The 21789-nt window shown below is 40.9% G+C and overlaps 1 protein-coding gene across 3 annotated transcripts in view; it reads right to left on the reverse strand.

Annotated features, from left to right (window-relative positions):
- CALU (calumenin) overlaps positions 1-16290 on the reverse strand; it is a 28235-nt gene extending 11945 nt beyond the window's left edge. The window contains exons 1-3 of one of the 3 annotated variants that reach the window (XM_007177194.2): positions 16157-16290; positions 6408-6639; positions 1358-1551 (exon numbers count right to left, since the gene is read on the reverse strand). In XM_007177194.2, the coding sequence (XP_007177256.1) occupies positions 1358-1551; positions 6408-6628 (415 nt within the window). In that variant the 5' untranslated portion in view covers positions 6629-6639; positions 16157-16290. Of the gene's footprint in view, positions 1-1357; positions 1552-1624; positions 1819-6407; positions 6640-12861; positions 12882-16156 lie in introns of those variants that run through there. The other 2 variants (XM_007177193.3, XM_007177195.3) reach the window with 2 other exon arrangements.
- Between the last annotated feature and the right edge of the window lie 5499 nt (positions 16291-21789).

Below are 21789 nucleotides of genomic sequence, written 5' to 3' on the forward strand. Positions count from 1 at the left end.
TACCCATTACATTGAATCATTTGCCCTGTGAGGCAACAAAGCTCTCAACAGATTTTTATGCACATAATCATACAAAGAGTTTAAGATTCATTCTGGACAGCAAGTGAGTGACTAGATTTGAGCTGAGATTTATTAACACACCATTCTATTGAGATCACCAATAGCCTACCCACTGCTTTACATTTATAATTAATTCCAAGTAAATCAGGAGGGTGTTGGGTCTCAGCCAGAGAGCAAGAAGCATGGATGCCTCTCTATCTGCACTGACTTTTTAATACACGTGTCTCTAATTGGGTGAAGGATCTGTTTGGTTCTTGGGTAAGTGTCAAGCATAGAGAGAGACTGCCACTCTAGTCTTAGGAATGAGAACAAGCCTGATACAGAAATAAAAATCCGTTCAACAGAAATGCATGCAGTCCTGTAATTAACACGGACAGCTGGCTATCCAGTGGGGGAAACAGACCATCATACACTCATTGCTTGTTAGTCAGTGACGGAGAATGCCTGCTTTAACCCAGAAATTTACTTAATTTCCAGAATAAAAATGCAAGAAGTAACATTTATACATTCTTGTCTCAAACTGTAACCATGTGCAATAGAGGAATCTCACCAACAAAAACACCCTAAGTCATCAACTCAGTAAGATCGCCACCTAGCATTCAACAGCAGGCAAGTGTCATTAAGTAAAAGAAAACTACTAACATGTGGCCCAAGCATACAAGCTACCAAATCAACAGAAAGCAATCAAAGTCACATTTATTTGCCTTGAAGCATTTGCAAAGCAGGCTGACAAACTCATGTGCCAGAGAAAACAAATGGGAAATAATTCATTTCTAAACTTCAGTAAGCAGACATACTGAAATAGTTAAATTTCATCAAGGAAAACTATTATATTTGATCTTTATTTTATTAAGGAAAGACAGTAATTTTCCTTCTATTCTCACCAGTTACAAAGAAATCTAATTTGGTCTGAATTTCAGGTCCAACACTTTAATGTGACCATGTCAGGCTTTGACACATCTCAAAGCCTCTTGCTTTGCATTGTTGGAACAATGTAGCCTTTTAAACGAGATCTACTACAAAAATGGTCTCTCTGAGGGATGACAGCAAGAAAAAATGGGGAAATGTATCTGAAATGCCGAAGATGTAAAAGATGTCAGACCTTAGAAAACCAAAATAAAACAAATTTTAAAAAATACATAATATACAAAATCAAAATTAATAAAGGGAAGGAGAATCAGCTCAGCATCAAACTATCTCAGATAAGCATAATTTTTTCCTTTCCTTCACTGTGTGACCCATTTGTTTCTTTGACTCAAGACCATGGTCTCTGCCAGGCTGACATCTTGCCCCTTACCCAGGTAAGTGCCATAAGTCACGTTTCTGTACTCATCCCAGGAGATTAAGCCGTCTTGATTCAAATCAAACTCCTGCCATTGGTTTTCAACATTGTCATATATGTATTTCTTCTGGGCGTGCTTAATCCAGGATTTCAGCTCCCCCTCCGTCACAAACCCATCTTTATCGGCGTCTATTTTATCTACAATCATTCTACAAGACAAAACAGTTACGTTTCAAGGTGCCGGCTCCACAAAGCTTTTTCCCCCAGATAGTAGGGACCTACCTAAAACGTAGCCGTAGGTGGCATTTTTATACTCTTCCCAGGAAACGAGGCCGTCCTCATTGAGGTCATGCCCCTTCCACTGTCGCTCTACATCCTCGTAAATCCAGCGCTTTTGTGCAAATTTAATCCAGTCTTTGAGCTCATCCACAGTGACAAACCCGTCCTTGTCGCCATCTATTTTACTTACAATCTTTCTGTAGAAAATGCAGAGAAATCCAGCAAGAGGTTAAAAGGACACAAGGCTCTGGACTTCGCCAGGTGTGTGCTGTGGCCACAGGTGTTGCCCAGAGCGAAAGCATGGAAATAAAAATTGTTTCCAAAACAAAACTGCCACACAGGCCATTGAAAATTTTTCTCTTAAGTGCCCGTTGCTGGTCTGAAATGAGACATCCAGACAAGGCAAGTACAGTCCATGGCTGGTGTACTTGGATCCAAAAGTGAATCCGGACTATCCCTTTAGAGGTAGGTTTCAGCCAATGGTCAGAATTCAGGAGTGAATATCCTATTCCTATCTGGGTTCTCCACTCTTAGTAACAAACAACATGCAAATCCTTATATTTTTCTTTATTGCTTTTACGAGAATCTCAATTTCTGGGTAAACAATCACAACCACTGACTTGGTTTTCTAAAAATTCAAAAATTTAAACCAGACTTTAAAAAATTCAGCTGTGTTTTCAAAAAAAAAAAAAAAAAAAAAACACCAAAACACTTCTGTTAAAAATACAGAGATATCAAAAATAGTTCCAGGATCACTTATACCTAAAGTCAAGATTACTTTTTTTAAAACCCCAAAACAGGTACACAGAGACAGAAGCATGCTTACTTTTAAAAATGGCTAGCAGTTTATTATACACTATGTTGAACTGGATTTTTACATATAAACACAAAACCAGAGAGCTCTGAAGAAGTAATGTGGTAAGAATGTATATTCCTGATTATGAGAATGTTAATAAGCTGAGAGGGTTAGGGTGCAGATGATAAAGCAAAACTACAAAGCTAAAGAATCAATATACTTTGCCCTCCATGAGTTTCTTTCTTCTAGATCTGTTATGTTAATGACAGACATTTTTTTAATGACTTATTTAAGGATTTCAAAATATGTGCATGATATGAAAACTGCTGTATAAAGATGCAGTCACTTACTTATAGAAGCTAAGACAGCCTATGTAAAGTCACAAGAACTTTAAATCAAAACTTCCAATGGGGGACTTCCCTGGCGGTCCAGTGGTTAAGACACCGTGCTTCCACTGCAGTGGGCACAGGTTCGATCCCTGGTGGGGAACTAAGATCCGGCATGCCGCACAGTGCGGCCAAAAAAACAAAACAAACAAAAAAACCCAACAACTTCTAATGGAATTGAAATCTTGGCATACTCCTATGCTCTATTATTTGTAGGACTGAAAAAGACTGTCGTTTGGTAGCAAATAATGTTTTTCCCCAGTTTGTATTCATCTCATGAATACAACAATGGAAAGTGATTAGAATCACAGAATACAAGCAACACAAATTCATCTTGATATTGATATGCTGTTAGCCATGATTGTCTATTACTTAAATCTTATAATTAACAAACATTTTCCTTCAGAGAATCTTACAGCTTTTGCTCTAAAATGTTAAAAGGTAAAGCAGTAAGAAGTCACCTCAAATATCCTCCTCTATCTACATGGACACAGGACAAAAATTTTTTGCAACTTGAACCTGTAGAATTTTAACAATATTAATAAATTAAGCTTTAACCACCCCCAAACTTCTGCATTATCTATAATGGGATCCAGTTTGTGTCCGAAAGGTATTGGCTACCAAGATTGCCACTGTACCATTAAGAAAAAAAGGGCAAGGTACTTATTCCTGAAACAAAAATTTAAACTATTATAAACAGCCTAAAGAGAAGGAACACTCAGATAAAAAAGGCATATGACTGTTTAAGATGGGCTTTTTCTAATGAAGTTGGCTAAATGCCATTCTATTCATCCCAGCAGAAATATCCCAAATGGTTTAATTCAGAGGTTAGCAAACTTCTTCTAAAAAAGGACAGATAAGAAGAAATTTTCACTTTGTGGGCCACATATGGTCTGTCACATATTTTAAAAACAACAAAAATAACCACACAACCATTTAAAAATAAAAAAGCCATCCTTATCTTGCTAGCTATCCAGCCTGCAGGCAGTTGTGAAAGTACATTGGAAGTGGGCATGTCCTATTTCAGGCACGAAGCTCTAAACTCTGATCTTTAAAAGCCTGTGTAGATTTATGAAGCTAATGGTGGTGTATTTCTATGACACTGGAGCACCCTACAGATCCATGATGCCACTAAATAAGCACTCACTCCAGGACAGACACAATGTACCTAGTGGATCTTATGTTATTTCTAAGAGGTAACGTATGCCTCTACATTTCAAAAGGCATCAAACAAATCCTTTGGCTTTTTAAGAACCTGGGTCAATAAATGGGCTCCAGGAGGGTTCAAAATATTCCAGAAATTTTCAGCATGCAAAATTTTACATATATTCATATGTATGCACTTTCCCTTAGCTTTCACTAGACTGCCAAAGGGACTGGGCCCGTGACCCAAAAAAGGATGATGAACTGCTTTAGTTCATTTCTATAGCAAATATATCAAGGGTGAAAACTTTATTAAGGACCACCACCTCAAAATAAATAAATCATCATTTGAAGGACACATAAATGAAAATTAAGTATATTTAGACTTCTTGGGGGTGGGGTTGAGAATACACACACAAGAAAAAATCTTCTATTTGTCAACATTCTTCATAAGAAAAAGGATATTAAAATTGTTTTTAAGTGCTTCCTGAAGTCTTTTAGGTATTATAACTAAGGATTTAAAAATAGTAGTGAATTTTTGCAACTACAAGCATAGACAATGATCTTATCTCCTAATAATTACTGGCCTCCTAGATAGATGGGAAAGGGGGAATCTGTTGTTCCCAACCTCTGATGCATAGTCACGTACCAAATAATGTTTAGAAATGCCACAGTAAGTTAAAAGAAAAAAAAAAGTTCACCTGGAATTCTTGCTTGCAACAGTACATCACCTTATAAACTGGAGATATTTGCCATTATCTCCAATTTGGGAGAGGAAAATAGTACTTAGTTCATTCATACATTCCATGAAAAACATGATTTTAACCATCTTATTCTAATCAAATATGGAGTCCGCTCATGTGTTGAACTTTTGATATTTACTGATGACAAAAAGAAACATTTTCTCTCTACTGAAGACTGTTAGCAGAGCTATTCCAGTACCTACACAGAGCCAGAACACCTGGATTGACACCAAACCTAAGGGCCCTTCATTATTTAACAGTAATTCTGCACAGAGACATGTGCAGACCAAAATGTAGGCTGGACATGCATGTTTATTAACAGGCAAGACACGAAGACTGAGAACACCCTCATGCATCCCTATTTTCAGCCTGGAATGTTAGCACAGTTATAAGATTAAGATTAAAATTAAAAGTGAGCATGGTCCCTCAAAGTTAGAAAAAGAACCTAACAGAAGATTAACTCTTTGATAAATTTCTGTTTTCTCTATCTACTTTCAAATGTTTTAGGAGTTTCTCATTCTACACAGCAAAATCTTTTGATTGTTTCTGTGAGTGTTTAAGAATAAAATATTATATCCTTCAGTTAGCAGAAAACCCGTTGAAAGAATAAATTTATTTTGAAGTACCACCCAAAGCAAATCCTATAATGTCTTCTAATCACAGCACTATCCATGGGCAAAATATTTTTGGAAATTCCTATGTGGTATAACTTTTCAGACAAATCTCTTGAATATAGTTCAGAAAGTTACACCAATGGTAGCCTTTCATTGAGGAGAAAATGTTCACTAAATTAACCTGCATTTCCTTAAAAAGCAAGGCTTTGAAAGAGCTAAAAAAGACATTCTCAGATCCTCAGAAATAATCAACTGGAATTCTACCAAATCAACTCTTTAAATAAAAAGATGCCTGCTGAGAGAGCCACAGAACCTGACTATGGCCCAGCTGTTACTGAAATAGCAACACATACTCTGACATTAAGACCACTGCTTATTACAACCTTCTAAAAGGCAAGGTTGAGGGACTTCCCCAGAGGTCCAGTGGTTAAGACATCGCCTTCCAATGCAGGGGGTGCAGGTTCGATTCCTGGTCAGGGAGCCACGATCCTACATGTCTCACGGCCAAAAAACCAAAACATAAAACAGAAGCACTATTGTAACAAATTCAATAAAGACTTTAAAAATGGTCCACATTAAAAAAAAAAAAGCAAGGTTGGTTTGGTTTTGTTTTTGATTAAGCAAATATCTGACAATGAAACCAAAGAGGGTGAAGGACATCCTTGGAAACCATAAACTCTACAGAAATTAGTCAGTCCAGGAGTCTAATTTACAGTTTATTATCCACTCAAAGACTTGGCATGGTCAGTAATAAATAGGTCACAGATAGTTTTTAAAAATTAAAAGCAACAGGGTTGAGAAAACCCCCATGTAATGTTCCTTTGGGGTCAAGATGATGCAGTTTAAGCTGAGTCCTATAGTATCTGGCAATTTTATGCATAAATGACTTTGCTTTGTAGAATGAGGTAAAAACTGTTATTCAATGGAGAAATGCAGGAAAGTGCTTAATTAAGTTTTAGTGGTAGCAATTCTGTGGTTAGTTTTCAGAAGATGTAGTTCAATACAGCTTTACTGAGTGACTGAGCCAAAAGAGAAAAAAGGAATGAGTTGATTTATAAAGAAATGTCATTATTCTAACTAACCCCCTGAGAGCTGGCACCTTACCCAAGTCTTTCCTTGCTCTCTTCTGGTGTCAGCTGATCAAAGGTTTTTGCTTCTTCAGCACCCAAGAAGGCATCATGGTCATAATCAAAACTCTGAGCATCATTGTGAACTTTGTCACTGAGCTGAGGCTCATGGTGTACACGGTCCTTCTTTTCCGTGGGCTTGCTCAAGGCAAAGGCTGTGCATAGGGACAGGCATGTAAGGAACTGTCGCAGGTCCATGATAATCAGATCTTAAAGAAAAAAGAAAGGTAGTTTATTCAGGAAGCAGTATGCTTAATAATGAAACAAGAAATTAAAAGCTCACATCCAGTTACAATATTAATTTGATATTATCCCAAATGTTATTACTTAATCCATAAAAAAAAGTATGGTAGAATATCAGACTTCCCAGTTTTACTCTGAGAAATATTCACCAGTTTTCCTCATCTGATTGTAGGCTGACAAGGAATTATAGGAACAAGGAATTACTAGGAACATCCACCTTGTAAGTGGTCTCACTTCAAACACACCAAAGTAGAACTTTACTCCTTTTGCCCAAGTTCCTAAGATTTAAAAGTGAAAGGACCAAGATTTAAATCCAGACCTACTGACTCCAAATACTTTACTTTTGTATTATATCAGTGGTCTGGTCTTCAAACATGGCTGGTTATTAGAATCACCTAGGAAGCTTTATTAAAAAAAAAAAAAAAAAAGTTTCCCCTACTGAATTAGAATCTCTGAGGCTGAACCCGAGCATTTGTAGTTTTAAATGGTTTCCAGGTGATTCTGATGGTTGTCAGATAAGAACCAATGATCACCTTCAAAGATCAAACCACTGAGATGGTACAGTGATGGATAACTGCCTTATCATTCTGTATACTTGTGTTTCCCAAACCTACCCAGGTATAAGGACCACCTGGAATACTGTTCGAAGTACAGATTCCCCAGCTCTACACTGTATGTTCAGAATCTCTGCAGTCACAGGTGATTCTGATGAACAAGCACAAGGCTGGAACATCTTATCGAAAACAGTGACAAAAAATCGCAGAGAAGCTGCAGGATAGAAACTGTTTAGAACTCTTGACAGATAACCTATGGTACTGTCCAGAGAGGTTAAGGTTTTAGAGAAAACTTTAAAATTAAAAATCAAGGCGGTATATGGGAAAAGAATGTAAAAAAAGTGTATATATGTGTATGTATAACAGATTCACTTTGCTGTACACCTGAAACCTACACAACATTGCAAATCAACCACACCCCAATAAAAATTAAAAAAAAAAAAAAAATCAAGGCAGGAGAGGGGAAAGACTTCCCTGGTGGTGCAGTGGTTAAGAATCTGCCTGTCAATGCAGGGGACACGGGTTCGAGCCCTGCTCCGGGAAGATCCCACATGCCATGGAGCAACTAAGCCCATGCGCCACAACTACTGAGCCTGCGCTCTAAAGCCCGCGAGCCACAACTACTGAAGCTCGCGCTCCTAGAGCCCATGCTCCCCAACAAGAGAAGCCACTGCAATGAGAAGCCCGCGCACCACAATGAAGAGTAGCCCCTGCTCGCCACAACTAGAGAAAGCCCGTGCACAGTAACAAAGACCCAACACCGCCAAATATAAATCAATCAATCAATCAATCAATCAATCAAGGGGGGACATCCCTGGCGGTCCAGTGGTTAAGACTCCATGCTGCCACTTGCAGGGGGCATGGGTTCGATCGCTGGTGGGGAACTAAGATCCTGCATGCCGTGCAGTACGGCCAAAAAAATAAAATAAAATAAAATAAAAAATTAAAAAATCAAGGGGAAAGAGTTTCCGAGGCTTTCATATTTTAACTAATCTTTTATCAGTAGAACACAGATTCTGAAGGCTTCTCCCCCTGTGATGAGTATAAACTTTTATAATTTCATATTATCACTTACTCATTTCCTCTTATGACCAGTCACTCCCTTAGTGGATGGGCAGGTGGTTACTGGGCATGAGGCCTGTTGTAGGTTGAACTGTGTCCCCCCTCAAAAGATATGCTTAAGTCCTAAGCCCTGTACCTGTGAATGTGACCTTATTTGGAAATAGAATCTTTGCAGATGTAATCAAGTAGGATGGGCTCTAATACAATGGCTGGTGTCTTTATAAAAGGAGGGAAATTTGGATACAGACACAGAGAAGAGAATGCCACATTATGAAAGAGGCAAAGATTAGAGTGATCATCTACGAGCCAAGGAACGTCAGTGATTGCTGGCAACCACCAGAAGCTAGGAAGAGGCAAGGAAGGATCCTCCCTTAGGGCCTTCAGAGAGCATGCCCCTACTGACACTCTGATTTCTAATTTCTAGCCTCTAGAACTGTAAGAGAATAAAGTTCTGTTCTTTTAAGCAATGTAGTTTATGGTAATTTGTTACAGCAGCCCTAGGAAACTAATACAAGGCTACAGTACAGAGGGACACAGCATCACATGAAAGTTAAATGCATTATCTTGTCCTAATCTGCAGATTAGCCACAGGCTTCACCTTCTCCAGGATGTCACCAGTGGAACTATCTAATCTAAGGCTCATATTTTATATATAAATTTTTTTTTAATTATAAAAATTCTTTCAGCATTGCTTCTAACTCAGTGATATCAACCTAGATTGTACCCTAAAATCACCCGGGGAGTTTTTATAAATGACCACTGAACCCCCCCCCCCAACCATAAATATTTTAAAAAGGCAGCCAAGTTGAGAACCAGTATTCTAACCAAATTCTCAAATGGCCATAATAATATCTTAAGAAATGTGACTTGAGAGTACACTTAATATGAAGAAACTGCATGTATCTGATCCTGCCTCAAAGTTTTGGGAATTAGAAGGAAGAAAGTGAATTGTGTCAAAGGATAAAGAATCAAATATGCCAATAAATTAGACATATTCTAATGTATCCATCTCCTTGTAACCCCCAAATAGTAACTAAAAGAAGTTACATTGTATTTGCTTGGATTTACAAAGCATTTTGGATTTAATAAACTAAAAAATGCTTAGCACAGCTAACGGTGAGCACGTTACGTTACATAAAAATTCCTTAAAAGTGGAAGGAAAGCAAATAGAGGAATATGTTTAATGCTAACACAATTTAGCTGATTATACAAAGGCACAACCTGAGGTCTCCTTGAGCAACTTTCAGGCTGTAAAAGGGCATACAAGGGCACTATTTGTGATCAATAGGAAAGCAGCTAAGTGGGGAGGTCCAGAAATGGCAGAGAAGGATACATCAATAGAGAGTAGAAAGTGTTCCAGAGTAACTAGGACAATGCCAAAAAGACAAACAGAAATGTTAGCTAAGGAGATAATGGGAGGCAGTCACTTCCCCAAGAGTCCATTTCAAAAACACACAAAAACGGTAATTTTGCTGGACAGTTGTTAATACAGATGAAAACCCATCAGAGGAAACAATGTGGCAGCACTGCCATAAGACCCACAGAGAAAGGGGAAGAAGGTGGTACTATTCTTAAGCTGTTCACCAATGTTAGGACTTGGCTATGCTTCTGAAAGTTTATCAATGTTGTTTCGTGCTATCCCATCAAAATACCCAAATTTGTATACAAAGATGTTTCAATTCAGATGTTCAACGATAATAGTTTATAATGATTAAAAAAAAAAGGAAAATGAACTAAACCAAAGCAGTGGTAAATACATATTAAATCTATATTGTGGAACACAACATAGTTTAAGAATGAAGCTGACCTATTCACACTGAAACTGACAAGGCACCAAGATATGTTCAGTGAACAAAAACAACAATAAGAAAGCATGTTGTAAAACAACGTCAAGATCTCATTTATATAAAAAGCAAAATCCAACAACCTCCCCAGCTTGTTTACATTTGTATAAAATATAACATATATACACAAAAATGGTGTGGAAGGATAAACATCTATCTGTAAACAGCAACAACCCCTAGGCTGAAGGAAGAAGACATGGGCGTGGGGTGGTAAGGTTCGTGTGGAGTGAACTTCACTACTGTACTGCTGTGTTGTCTTATTTTTTGTAAATGAGCACACAGTCATGTGTATTATCTTTTTATGTGTATTACTTTCTAAACAATAGCATAAAAATTCTTTGCATTTTTAGGTAGCAAAGCAAACATTTTCAAGCCATTTCTCCAGATTGGAAAAGGAGATTGAAGGAAAAACACACATTTATTCTTAAGACACAAACCCTATTTTATAAAGTAAAATAACACTCCCCTAGGAGAATAACACTCCAGCCCACTCTTCAATAATTGAATCTAATCAATCAGATCAGTGGAACAGTAAAGAGAAAATCAGATTCAGTGGCTCTCTCAAACATCACAGTATGCCTTTATTTTAGGACAAAATGAAACTTCCATTTCAAACTACAAATAATTCTTTAGACAAATAAAATCCTTTAGAGAGATAAGGAATGAGTTTTATGTTGTTATTTTGTGATATATCCAAATAGTATCTATAATGTTAGAGGCTTACAGAATCAAGTAAAATCAAGAGTCACTGCAACAGAGGATTTTCCTTATGTCTATTAACAAGGGGGCTTCCCATGTAGGAAAATTTTATAAATGACTAATTACATCCCCAGAATAATACTCTAACAACTCTTGCATAACACTCTGACAACTTCTGCAAACCCCAAATGTTATAATATGAATTAATGTTTAAGCCCACTAACACACACTATCAGGGCCTGGGAAGGATACTGTGTAAAGTTTTGATACTGTGTAACATAAAGAAATGTAACAGATTGATTCACTGTGATTTAGAGGGAAAACTACATTTAAGATTGAGGTGTAACATCTTGATACAGTGATAAAAGAAGAATTTCAGAATAAAAGCCAAGTGATTCAGCTTTATCATTTATCCATCTCTCTATCCTTTCCCTTCTCAATTAAACTTTCAATCCTGCCCCTCCACAGGTTCCTCCATTCTGTCAATCAATACTTCTCAGGTCTTCATAATCCAAAATCAGTCTTTCTCAGACCCCGTTATTCCTTCAAGCATGCTCTTCCCTTTCCTTCACCCATACGGTCTCTAGAAACTGCTGTCTCTGCCTCCTCACCACCTACTGTCACCCTGAAATCTGGGTTTCTATCACTACTGATGAAGCTGCCTAAAAAGGTCATCAAGGACCACCTGCTGGACAAAGCAATGGTCCTACCTTTATCTCTCTGCAGCGGGCAATGAAAAATCTGCACTTTAGTAAGTTTTAAAAACTATGCACTTTGTGCCCACATATAATATATCAACTCCTGGCTATTAGAAACTAACAAAAGCCCTCTTGTTTTATGAATATAGAAACTAAAAAAAGAGACTACTAAATTTATCTAAATCCATATACACATAAAAATGTCCAAACAGAAACAAAGGATATCTCCCAAGACAAAGGATATATAATGTGGAACAATGGGAGAAGGAGTATAAAACAACTTCTTACACAAGGCATCTGAAGAACTACATCAGTGCAGTTATTTCTGAAGCATATTTCTCTTCAACCAAATGGAAACCAAATAATAGAAAGCTAAGACCCTTCTCTTTCTCCGTCATGAAAGCTATTCATCAATGGATAACAGAACATTAGGAAAACATAATATACTACATAAATGAAGGACTTGGTTGTATGAGTTTTTACCACATGGTCTAGATGAGTCTGGCCACAGGTTTGTCAATTTTGTTTACCCTTTCAAAGAACCAGCTCTAGGTTTTGTTGACTTTTTCTATTGTTTTTTAAATCTCTATTTCCTCTCAGATCTTTATTATTTCCTCTTTCTGCTGACTTTAGGTTTTGTTTGTTCTTCTTTTTCCAATTCTTTCAGGTAGGGTTAAGTTATTTGAGATTTTTTTTCTTTTCTGAGGAAGGCCTGTGAACTTACCATGTGATCTAAAGGTAAATCAATGGTTGTGAAAAATGCATCTCCCCATCTCCCATTTCTCAAATGACCTATAAGTTTCTCTTCCTCAAATTCTGTCCCTCCCTCACCAAGGGTAACATTTAATATTTTTTCTTAAACAAACAGAAAACTAGACCTGCACTGTCCAGGACAAGAGCTACTAGCTACATGTGGCTACCAAGCAGTTGAAATGTGGCTAGTGTGAATTAAGAAGTGGTGTGGGGCTTCCCTGGTGGCGCAGTGGTTAAGAATCCGCCTGCCAGTGCAGGGGACACGGGTTCAAGCCCTGGCCCGGGAAGATCCCACATGCTGCGGAGCAACTAAGCCCGCGCGCCTAGAGCCCGTGCTCCGCAACGAGAGAAGCCACCACAATGAGAAGCCCGCGCACCGCAACGAAGAGTGGCCCCCGCTCACCCCAACTAGAGAAAGCCCGCGCACCGCAACGGAGACCCAACACAGCCAAAAATGAAAATAAAAAATAAATAAAATTTTTAAAAAAGTGGTGTGTTACACTTTATGTCAAAAGAATGGTATTTTTGTATGTATTGGATTAAATAAATTATTAATTTCACATGTTTAAAATATTCACCTGTAAATCTGAAGTTACATATGTGGCTTATATTATACTTCTATCGCATCACGCGATGTTAGAGACACAAATAAAGGGCTAGAACAGAAAAGGTATCAAGTTACTATCATACTTTTGCAGCATATCACCAATAACGGTCTCCTGCAAAGTTATTTTCATGAATTGTTCCAGTTAATTTACAAGGAAAAAAAGGTAACAGCACAGACTTGAATTTCTTTCAAAAACAATGATAAGCCTTAAGAATTAGTTTTATCCATTCAAAAATTTCCTTGACAGCTCTAAATTCATGCCATTTCTCCCCTCCTTCCCAATCATTTTTTATAAAAATCCATTGGTCACAGAACACTTAAAAGTAAGTTTTTTCAGGGGAATTTAGATGTCTGGATTAAATTCAACTTCTCAAGAACGTTAACAGTGGGTGACCCCACAGTTATTCTGGTTGACCAAAGACCCACTGCTCAATGTTAATAGTGGGAGAAATGGGTGTGGTGCTAAAATTCCAGTTCTGTGAGTTGGATATTTGGTGGGGGGGCGGGGAAGAAAAAAAGGCATTCCTCTATAGTGCAGCAAAAGCAGAATCTCAATGCTTAAGTGTCTACTTCAATTGGGGATTGAGGGCAAGAGCCTGACAGCAATTTAACTATACTAAGGCTCAGGTTATAAAGTCTAGGAATTAAAAGTATCTGGTTATCTATCTGACCTTCTTCACTTACAGACTTTATTACGAGTACCACCAATGGATTATCATATTAAAGTAATAATGTCACCCTTCATGATTTGATAAAAGTTATGATAATGACAAACCATTTATTCAACATTTCTCTAGTGATCAATGGAACAAATTTACATTAATACATTCTAATTCATTCTAGTTCATTAATATATTCTAATTAAATTATTTGTGTGACTGAGGGCATACGTTTATAAGATAGTTGAGTATATAAAAGTGCAAACTTTGGCTGTAGAAGAAAACCTTGAAATGACAAACAACTACTCAGGTTTCATTAGTTCTATAACCAAAGCAACCCAGTATAAACTTAAAATTTTTCTTGCTACAGAGTAAAGAAAATTTCCTTTAAGAACTAAGTTCTTAGAAACTCTGGGAGAATCAAAGTTTCCTTTTGGCAGATGAAACTTCAATACATAATTAATTACTATAGGAATACTATGTAAAATGTAGCGACAAGAGTTTTGGTTTCTAGTTGTAATTTGCTGTGCATGTGTAACATGCATAAAATGCTTGGGAATCCTTGCTTTCGTGCCAAATGTAAATAAACATAATTTTAAAATCCTAGATGAAAAGACCTACCTACTATGATCACTCCAGCTGGAAGTGATCTGCACACATTTCTCTAAACTTTTATAAGACTTGTTTGTACCATTCCACAATAATGATCATAGGCTATCTTAAGTTGTCTCCTTAGCTCCTCTGTAGATGTACATTTTTGGAAGGCAGGGATCTCAGCTAATATAAATTGATTCCCCTCTACAGTCCTTAACACAGTGTCTTGCACTTTCTGTACATCAAAACATTTTATTGGATTAGTTGGACGGTACTTGGGAGCAACACAGTTCCTGCCAGCTGCCAGTGCTCCCCAACCCCCAATTCCCCTTACCGGATCTGGCCATCAGCCAGCAACAAGAAAAGTGTTATTTCAGCTGTCTTAACTCTAGTACATAAATCACAGCATCAACAACATCCATATTTAAGAGTTCATAAAGACAGGGAACTAGGACCTTACGGCCTAGCAAGCATCTCCAATGGCTATCCCTGGCTACACCATGCGTGTGCCACACGCAGAGAAAATGTGTGTTAAAATCAGTGTACTGATCTCCAGTACTGGTGCAATGTACATAAAATGCCGTTAAGTATCTTTTGACACATCACTGGACGAATGGAAGCAAACGATTATATTAACAGTGATGATTAAGACTTGATTTCAAAGCTGTAGCTGAGTACTATCCACTCAGGCACACTCCGTTCATCTTTGTTAGCTCGTGTTTCTCCCAGTTGTGATTCTCAAAAGAATCCTACTGGAGACCGCTGAATTCCTGTAAATCTCAGATTAGGCCCAGGTAAACTCAGATCTCTCGCCACACAAATACAATTTACAGGTTACCTCTGGACCCTCATTTGTAGTACAATACATAAATTCTTCAATGATGACAACCGTTGGGTACCCGGTTAACTAAATCTACTGAATGAGGTCAAACATGCATTTGTCTTGTGTCAAGCCCCATTCTATGGCAAAGAATAATTTATCAGAAATTCCACGGTTCTCCACCTCCAAGCTACAAAAACAAATTAGAAGCAACCTTATTCCTGACTTATTAACGTAGACTTTATGGTTCATGCCAGGAAGTGAATGTAATTCAACTCTCAAAGACACTATTCTGGGACTTTGTACACTTAGGAATTCAGATCAAAGGCCCTGAAGTTTTAGCAGGAGACCCAGGGAGCTTTTTGCCTTGATGCAAAAGCAGCTTTTGGAACTGCAAATCACACGACTCTTAATCAGGGCAGCTGTAGGGAATTAAGTTTATTCATGAACACAGCATGCCAAAAATCAGAACTAGGGTCTGGAGCTAGAAGCAACAAAACAAGGTAAAGATACAACCCTTTAATGAAGCTTTTAAAACTACTTTCCTTCGCTGACCGAAGCATGCGGCCAAACATGGAAGCTCGAAATATTCCGTCTTTTCTTTAAAATTATAGAGAGTTAAACAAAAAAAAAATCACATAGTGTCTTCATGCTTTCTTCCCCCTTGTTTCTACACCCTCAAAGTCAGCGAACACGACCTTCTTGGCAGATGCAGATGTCCTCTCGGGATGTGGCCCTGCGGCGGAGCTGGTGGACAAAAGCAGGCCCAAGTGTGGGAAGTGGCAGGGAGCTGTAACAATAACGCTATCTGACTGCACTCCGACCTTCAGGAGATAAACAAGAGTGACCTTTTCGGACGAGGGGCTCTGTGACTGGCGGGGCCCAGGGCCAGAGGACGTGGCAAGCCAGGCACGAAACTGTACCCCACAGGACGCAAAGCCGGGAGCCGGAGTTCGCAGGGACCCAGGCCCCTTCCCAGAACGCAAGGGAAGGCGAGCGGCGGCCTCCGACCCAGGCTGCGCACCGGGGGTCGGGCAGTCGCGAGCAGCCTCAGGCCCCGGAACCCCGAGCTGGCAGAAACAGAGGCCCTGAGACAAGGAGGCCCTGCCGCGCCGGGAGCGAAGCCCAGAGGACAAAAAGAAAGTGAACAAGGGGGGAGACGGCGGCAGAGGGAAGTGCACGGTGGTACTTACCTCTCCCCGTTGCGCCCACTGCCCAGGATGCCGCGGCTACAGCTCACCCACCGGCTCCGCTCTGGCGCGCAAGCACCGCCCAACCGGAAGCGGTTCCGCGCCCCGCTGCTGTCTTCCACGCCGGCAGCCTCCGGACCAATCACCAACAAACCCGCCGCGGACGCACAGCTTCCCCGGACAGCCATTGGCCCTACGGTCTCGTGGTCCGGATTGGCTGGAAAGCGCCACGTCCCCGCGAGCGCGCCGAGTTACGTGGACAGGATTCCCTCCCAACTCTCGTCCCTGGCCTTGTGGGTTTGGCGGGCCCCAGCCCCTTACTCCGAGGGGCGTGTGGGCGCGGCTGTCCGACCGCCACGTCCTGGTTCGCAGCGCTTGACTCGGCCTCCATGGGGCTTCTTAAATTATCCTAATTATCTTCATGCCCACAAGAACCCAGGGCCGAATTAATCCGACTCTATCAGTGGCCAACTATTGATATATTGAATAATCCCACCCCCTCCTTTCCCTTCGGCTCTGCCGCCTAAATGGGGTATCGTACAGGATTTCAGTCGCTGGCTACGGCTTCATCTCCCACCACTTCTCACGTGTCGCGCTCGGGCCACCACCATCTCGGTGTTTCCTAACTGCCCGCCCTTTCACATCTCCATAGTCTTTCATTATCAACCAGGAGTGAGGGCGTTTTCCAGATTCTCTGCCTTGTGAATGACAATAGAAGTCCCGGTTCACAGAAATCTCGGTTTAGATGTTAGCTCTAGAAGCCTTTCCTGACCTCACTAGGCATAGTAATTCCTCCCTTATTTACCTTCATAGCACTTTGCATCTTTGGTACACTTTAGCAAATTTTGCTATATAATGCTGCTTATCCATTTGTCCTCCTCCAGACTAAGCTCCAGGGAAGAGATCTGCCTTTATTCATCTTTGTACCTACAGCTTTGAGCTTACTGCCCAGTTCAAAGTAAATGCCTAATTATGTTAAGTGAACTGAATGGGTGGAACCCAAAGAATGTCCCTGATTGAAGAGGAACACAGGAAATTATTAACTTATTCATTCATTTTCAAGTCATGAAATTAAAGTTAAATTAAATAAGGGCTACTATGTTTGCAATGTCAATGGACTATAAACCTGTGTTCTTAGCTCATAAAGCCTCTATAGTTTAAAATCCAGTTGAGACACGTGGTATGCTCATGAGAGAGTTAAATACAAAGCAACTCAGTTTACTTTAAACGTCAAGATGAGAGGTTGACAACCAGTGGGAATTCAAAGTTGTGGCCCTGACCCTTGGTGGCAACCAGAGAGGGCTTCCTAAGAAGGTGTGACTCAGGCTAGACTAAGAAATTTCTGAATGCCCTATTCAGCAAAAGGAATAACAGGAACAAGGGCAAGCAGGGGACAGAGGAGGAGGTAACTGCTTAGGTCAGGTAGGGGATGAGGGAGGTAAAAAAAAGGGGGGGGGAGCCTGTGCTCTGAGGAGCCTGAGCTGAAGGCAGTGGGAATTGTGGGTCTTCTTCTGAAGATTTCTAAGCTTGTACCTTTGTGAGGTTGAAAGTGTTCTTTCAGGGAGGTGCATCTCCTAATAGGGGTTAACTATAATAGAATAGGTTGCATCAGGAGATATTTAAAAAACTATTTTGAAAATGCCTCCTTGAAGTCAGGCACTGCACTAGGTGCTGGTGAACCCACAAAGAATAGGACATGGTCCCTGCCCTCAAGGACCTGCAGCCTAGTGGCAGAGCCACCATCCTGGAAGTGTCCTAGAAGAGGCTGGATAAGGTAGTGGGACTCTGCCAGAGATGGGGCCTGTCAACCCTGAGATTCCCTGTGGATGAGGGCTTGGCCTAGGCAAAGCAAGAGAAATGCAAATGAACACTTCTATACAAGGGAATTTTAAAAAGTGGGAACAACAATTTCCTGGACTCAGTGACTGCTTGGAAGAAGGAAATGAAGAAGGAACACTCAAAAATTTAAAGCTGTAATCATAGGAAACTGGGAGAATGAGCTAGATGAGTGGAAGACGGGGGAACTGAGTTGAGTTCAAGACGATGATGATGAGTCTAAGGTGATGGCAGAACATCGAAAAAGAAAGAACCAATAGACTGGAGGAGATACTTAGGGTCACTGGCCAGGCAGCAGCTGGTGGAGCCATGAGAACCAATGAGCTTTCTGAGGAGAGAAAAACAGATTAGGCCTCATGGGAGCCCAAGGGTTAGAAAGAAAGCAGAGGAGGAAAAGGACATGAGGGCTGACACACATAAGAATTGTCACCATAGCTGTACCAAAGGCCCATCTAACTGTGGATTCTGTCTCTGAGAGAAGCACTGAAGGACTGTTTATGGCAGGTATAGTGATGTCAGCCTCAAAAGGCTGATGGTGTTCTTCAAGCATCCCAACTCTGCTCATGTGGTGCTACTGAACATTCACTCCACAAATGAATGTATTGTTTCCTGTATGCAAGACACTGTTCTAGGCACTGGGGATACAGCAGTGAACACAATGGAACAAACTCTCTCATGGTGCTCATATTCTGGTATGCAGCCAATAAACAAGATAAAAAAGCAAAATATACAGAATGAGAAGTGGTGATAGGTACCACGGAATAATATAAGGCAGGAAAGGAGAAAAACAGGTGTCAGGACTATCAGGAGTGGTGTTGCTGTCTTTGAGAGGGTGGCCAGGGACGGCTTATGAAGAGGATGACATGTGAGTGAACATCTGAAGGTGGTGAAGAACATCCCGGGGAAAGGGAACAGCAAGGGCAAAGGCCCTGAGCTGAAGCCTGCTGGAGTGTTTGAGCAGCAGCAGGAAGTCAGGGTGGCTGGGTACAGTAATTGAGGAGAGGAGAGGACATGAGGTCAGGGAGGTAGTAGCAGGGATGGAGGTAAAGGGGAGAGGGACACCATGCAGGGCCTTTAGGCCATTGTAAGGACTTTAGCTGCTACTATGAATGAAGTGATGTAGAAGAGACTGGCTAACTATTTACCAAACTGTTTCTTCTTCATCCTGTGACACAGACTATATTTCCCAGCCCCCCTTACAGCATGGCCATGTGACTGAGCTCTGGCCAAGGGAAGAGAGGCAGAAATGATGTCCACTACTTCCAGTACTGGCCATGCAAACCTGCCACATGCCATTCTCCAAGCTCTTTCTCTTTCTGTGGCAACCCTGGAAACTGTGTAGTGCAGATAGCAAGTCACAAGATAGAAGGAGCCCAGGGTCCTGTTAAAGAGCCACTCCATGAACAGGAACACCCTTTTTGGACTTTTCTGTGTGTGAGAAATGAACTTCTGTTGGTTATTTTATGCCATTGATATATCAGGGTTTATCTCTTACAGAGGTAGCATTACCTTGACTATTACAGATGGGAAGCCATGGGAAGCCATTGGAAGGTTTCCAGTTCTCATTGGAGCAGAGAAGTGACATGACCTAAGATTTTAAAAGGGTCACATTAGATTGAGAAGGTTAACATTAGAAACAAGCAACCCACTTAGGAGGCTTTTGCAACAATCCAGGTGATGATGGCTTGGTCCAAGGTAGTAACAGTAGAAATAGTGAGAAGTGTCAGATTGTGCATATATCTTGAAAGTATCAATAGTTTAAAAGGGTTTCCTGATGGGTTGGAAATGGGGTGGAGAGAGAGGAGTCAAGGATGACCGCAAGGTTTTGAGCAAGTAAAAAAATGGAGCTGCATTTACTAGGATAGAAAAGACCTTGTGGGGAGCAAGTCTTGAGGGATACTATTGAGAGATTAGTTTTGGACATATTGAGATGCCTATTAGATATTCAAATGGAGATGTCAAGTAGGCAGTTGAAGCTCACAGTGTCTGGACTAGAGATAAAATTTGGGAGTAACTGGTTTATGTGTGGTATAAAACCATGTGTTTTGATTAGAAGAGACCCAAGACTGAGTCCTGGAAATTTCTAGTGTTTGGAGATGGTGGTGGTGGTGGGGGTGTTGATGAGAATGAAGTAGCAAAGGAAACTGAGGAGAAAACCCAGTGAGGGAGGAGGAGAGCATAGTGTTCTAGAAGCCAAGTGAAGGAAGTGTTTCCAGGAGAGATCACGTATGTTACGCGCTAAAAGTGAGGTGAGGACAGATTGACCATTGGCTTTAGCAATGTGAAGATCAGGTTTGGTGGGGTAGTGGAGGGGTTAGAGAGAGAATGCGAAGCAAGATGTTGGAAACCCTTTCAGGGAGTTTACTATAAAGGGGAGCAGAGTGGGCAGAGGGGCCAAGAGAGGTTTTGTTTTATTTTGTTATGTTTTTAAATGGAAGAAATAACAGTTATGTTTCGGAGAAATACCAGCATGTTTGTTACTGATGGGAAGGACCTAGGAGAGAGAATCAAACTGATGATGTAGGGAGAAGGGAGAGTTGCTGGAGCAATGTCCTTGAGTAGGGGAGATGGGATGGGATCCAGTACAAAACGGGAAGAGTTGGACTTTGCTTAGAGTGAGACAGTTCTTCTATATTAACAAGGAGAGAAACTCGATCTACTGGTCCCATTCCAGGTAAGTGGTAGGCATCGTGGTGAGAACTTGGAGTTCTCTTTCAGTTGCTTCTATGTTCTCAGTGAAATGGGAAGCTGGGTCATCAGGAGGCAGTGGGGGGTTTAAAGAGGGAGAAGATGTGAAATAGCCATTCAACAGAGAGAACATATGAGGGGAACATAGTATGATCTCCAGGCAACATTAAGGACGCTCTTGAGGCCTGAGATGATGACTTTGAGGTGAAAATGGTTAGTATGTCATGTGGTTTTTCTCCAGGCAAGTTTAGTGGCATGGTGCAGTTGGTGGAGAGTTGGACCTGGTCAGCGAGTAGAATAAAGTGGAAGAGACACAAAGGTGCTGAGGGTACTTGCAAGGGAGTGATAATATTCAGGATGGATTCTGGAATCTAGGCTGGAGGGGAAGGGACTGAGGATGTGAGGAGAGTGAGGGATAGTGAAAACCCAGAAGGAGCAAGAAATTGCAGGATTGGTGGGGTCGAAGGATTATTGAACTCAGGGAAATATAGGAGATGGTATAGTTGGAGAGTAGGAATAATGGGGTGGGGTGCAGTTATTAATGACAAACTCTTGGGTAAAATCAGGGGGGTCAGTGGCTGAGGAGGGTGAAGGACAGAAACAGCGACCAGGGTATGGGAAGGATCATCTATGTGGATACTGAAAGCACCAAGAATTAGGACATAACACATCCTTGGCAAGAGTGATGATGGTCCAGGAACTTACTTTTTAGCCCTCCAACCATTTCAGTCTGAAAACCACTTCAGTGAATGGTGGGAAGGGATAGTTAGGGAGTGTGGGATTGACATGTACAGACTGCTGTATTTAAAATGTATAACCATTTGCTGGGGCTCCGCTGCGGGGAGGAGGACGCTGAGGAGGCGCCGAGCCGCGCCGCGCTGCGGGGTGTCACCCGTGCAGACGCGGGGCCCATGGCCAGGACCACCAGCCAGCTGGGGCTTCCCTGGTGGTGCAGTGGTTAAGAATCCGCCTGCCAATGCAGGGGACATGGGTTCAAGCCCTGGTCCAGGAAGATCCCACATGCCGCAGAGCAACTAAGCCCGTGCTCCACAGCTACTGAGCTTGTGCTCTAGAGCCCGCGAGCCACAACTACTGAGCCCACATGCCACAAC

The sequence above is a fragment of the Balaenoptera acutorostrata genome, chromosome 7 (assembly GCF_949987535.1).
Source record: "Balaenoptera acutorostrata chromosome 7, mBalAcu1.1, whole genome shotgun sequence".
NCBI lineage: Eukaryota > Metazoa > Chordata > Mammalia > Artiodactyla > Balaenopteridae > Balaenoptera > Balaenoptera acutorostrata.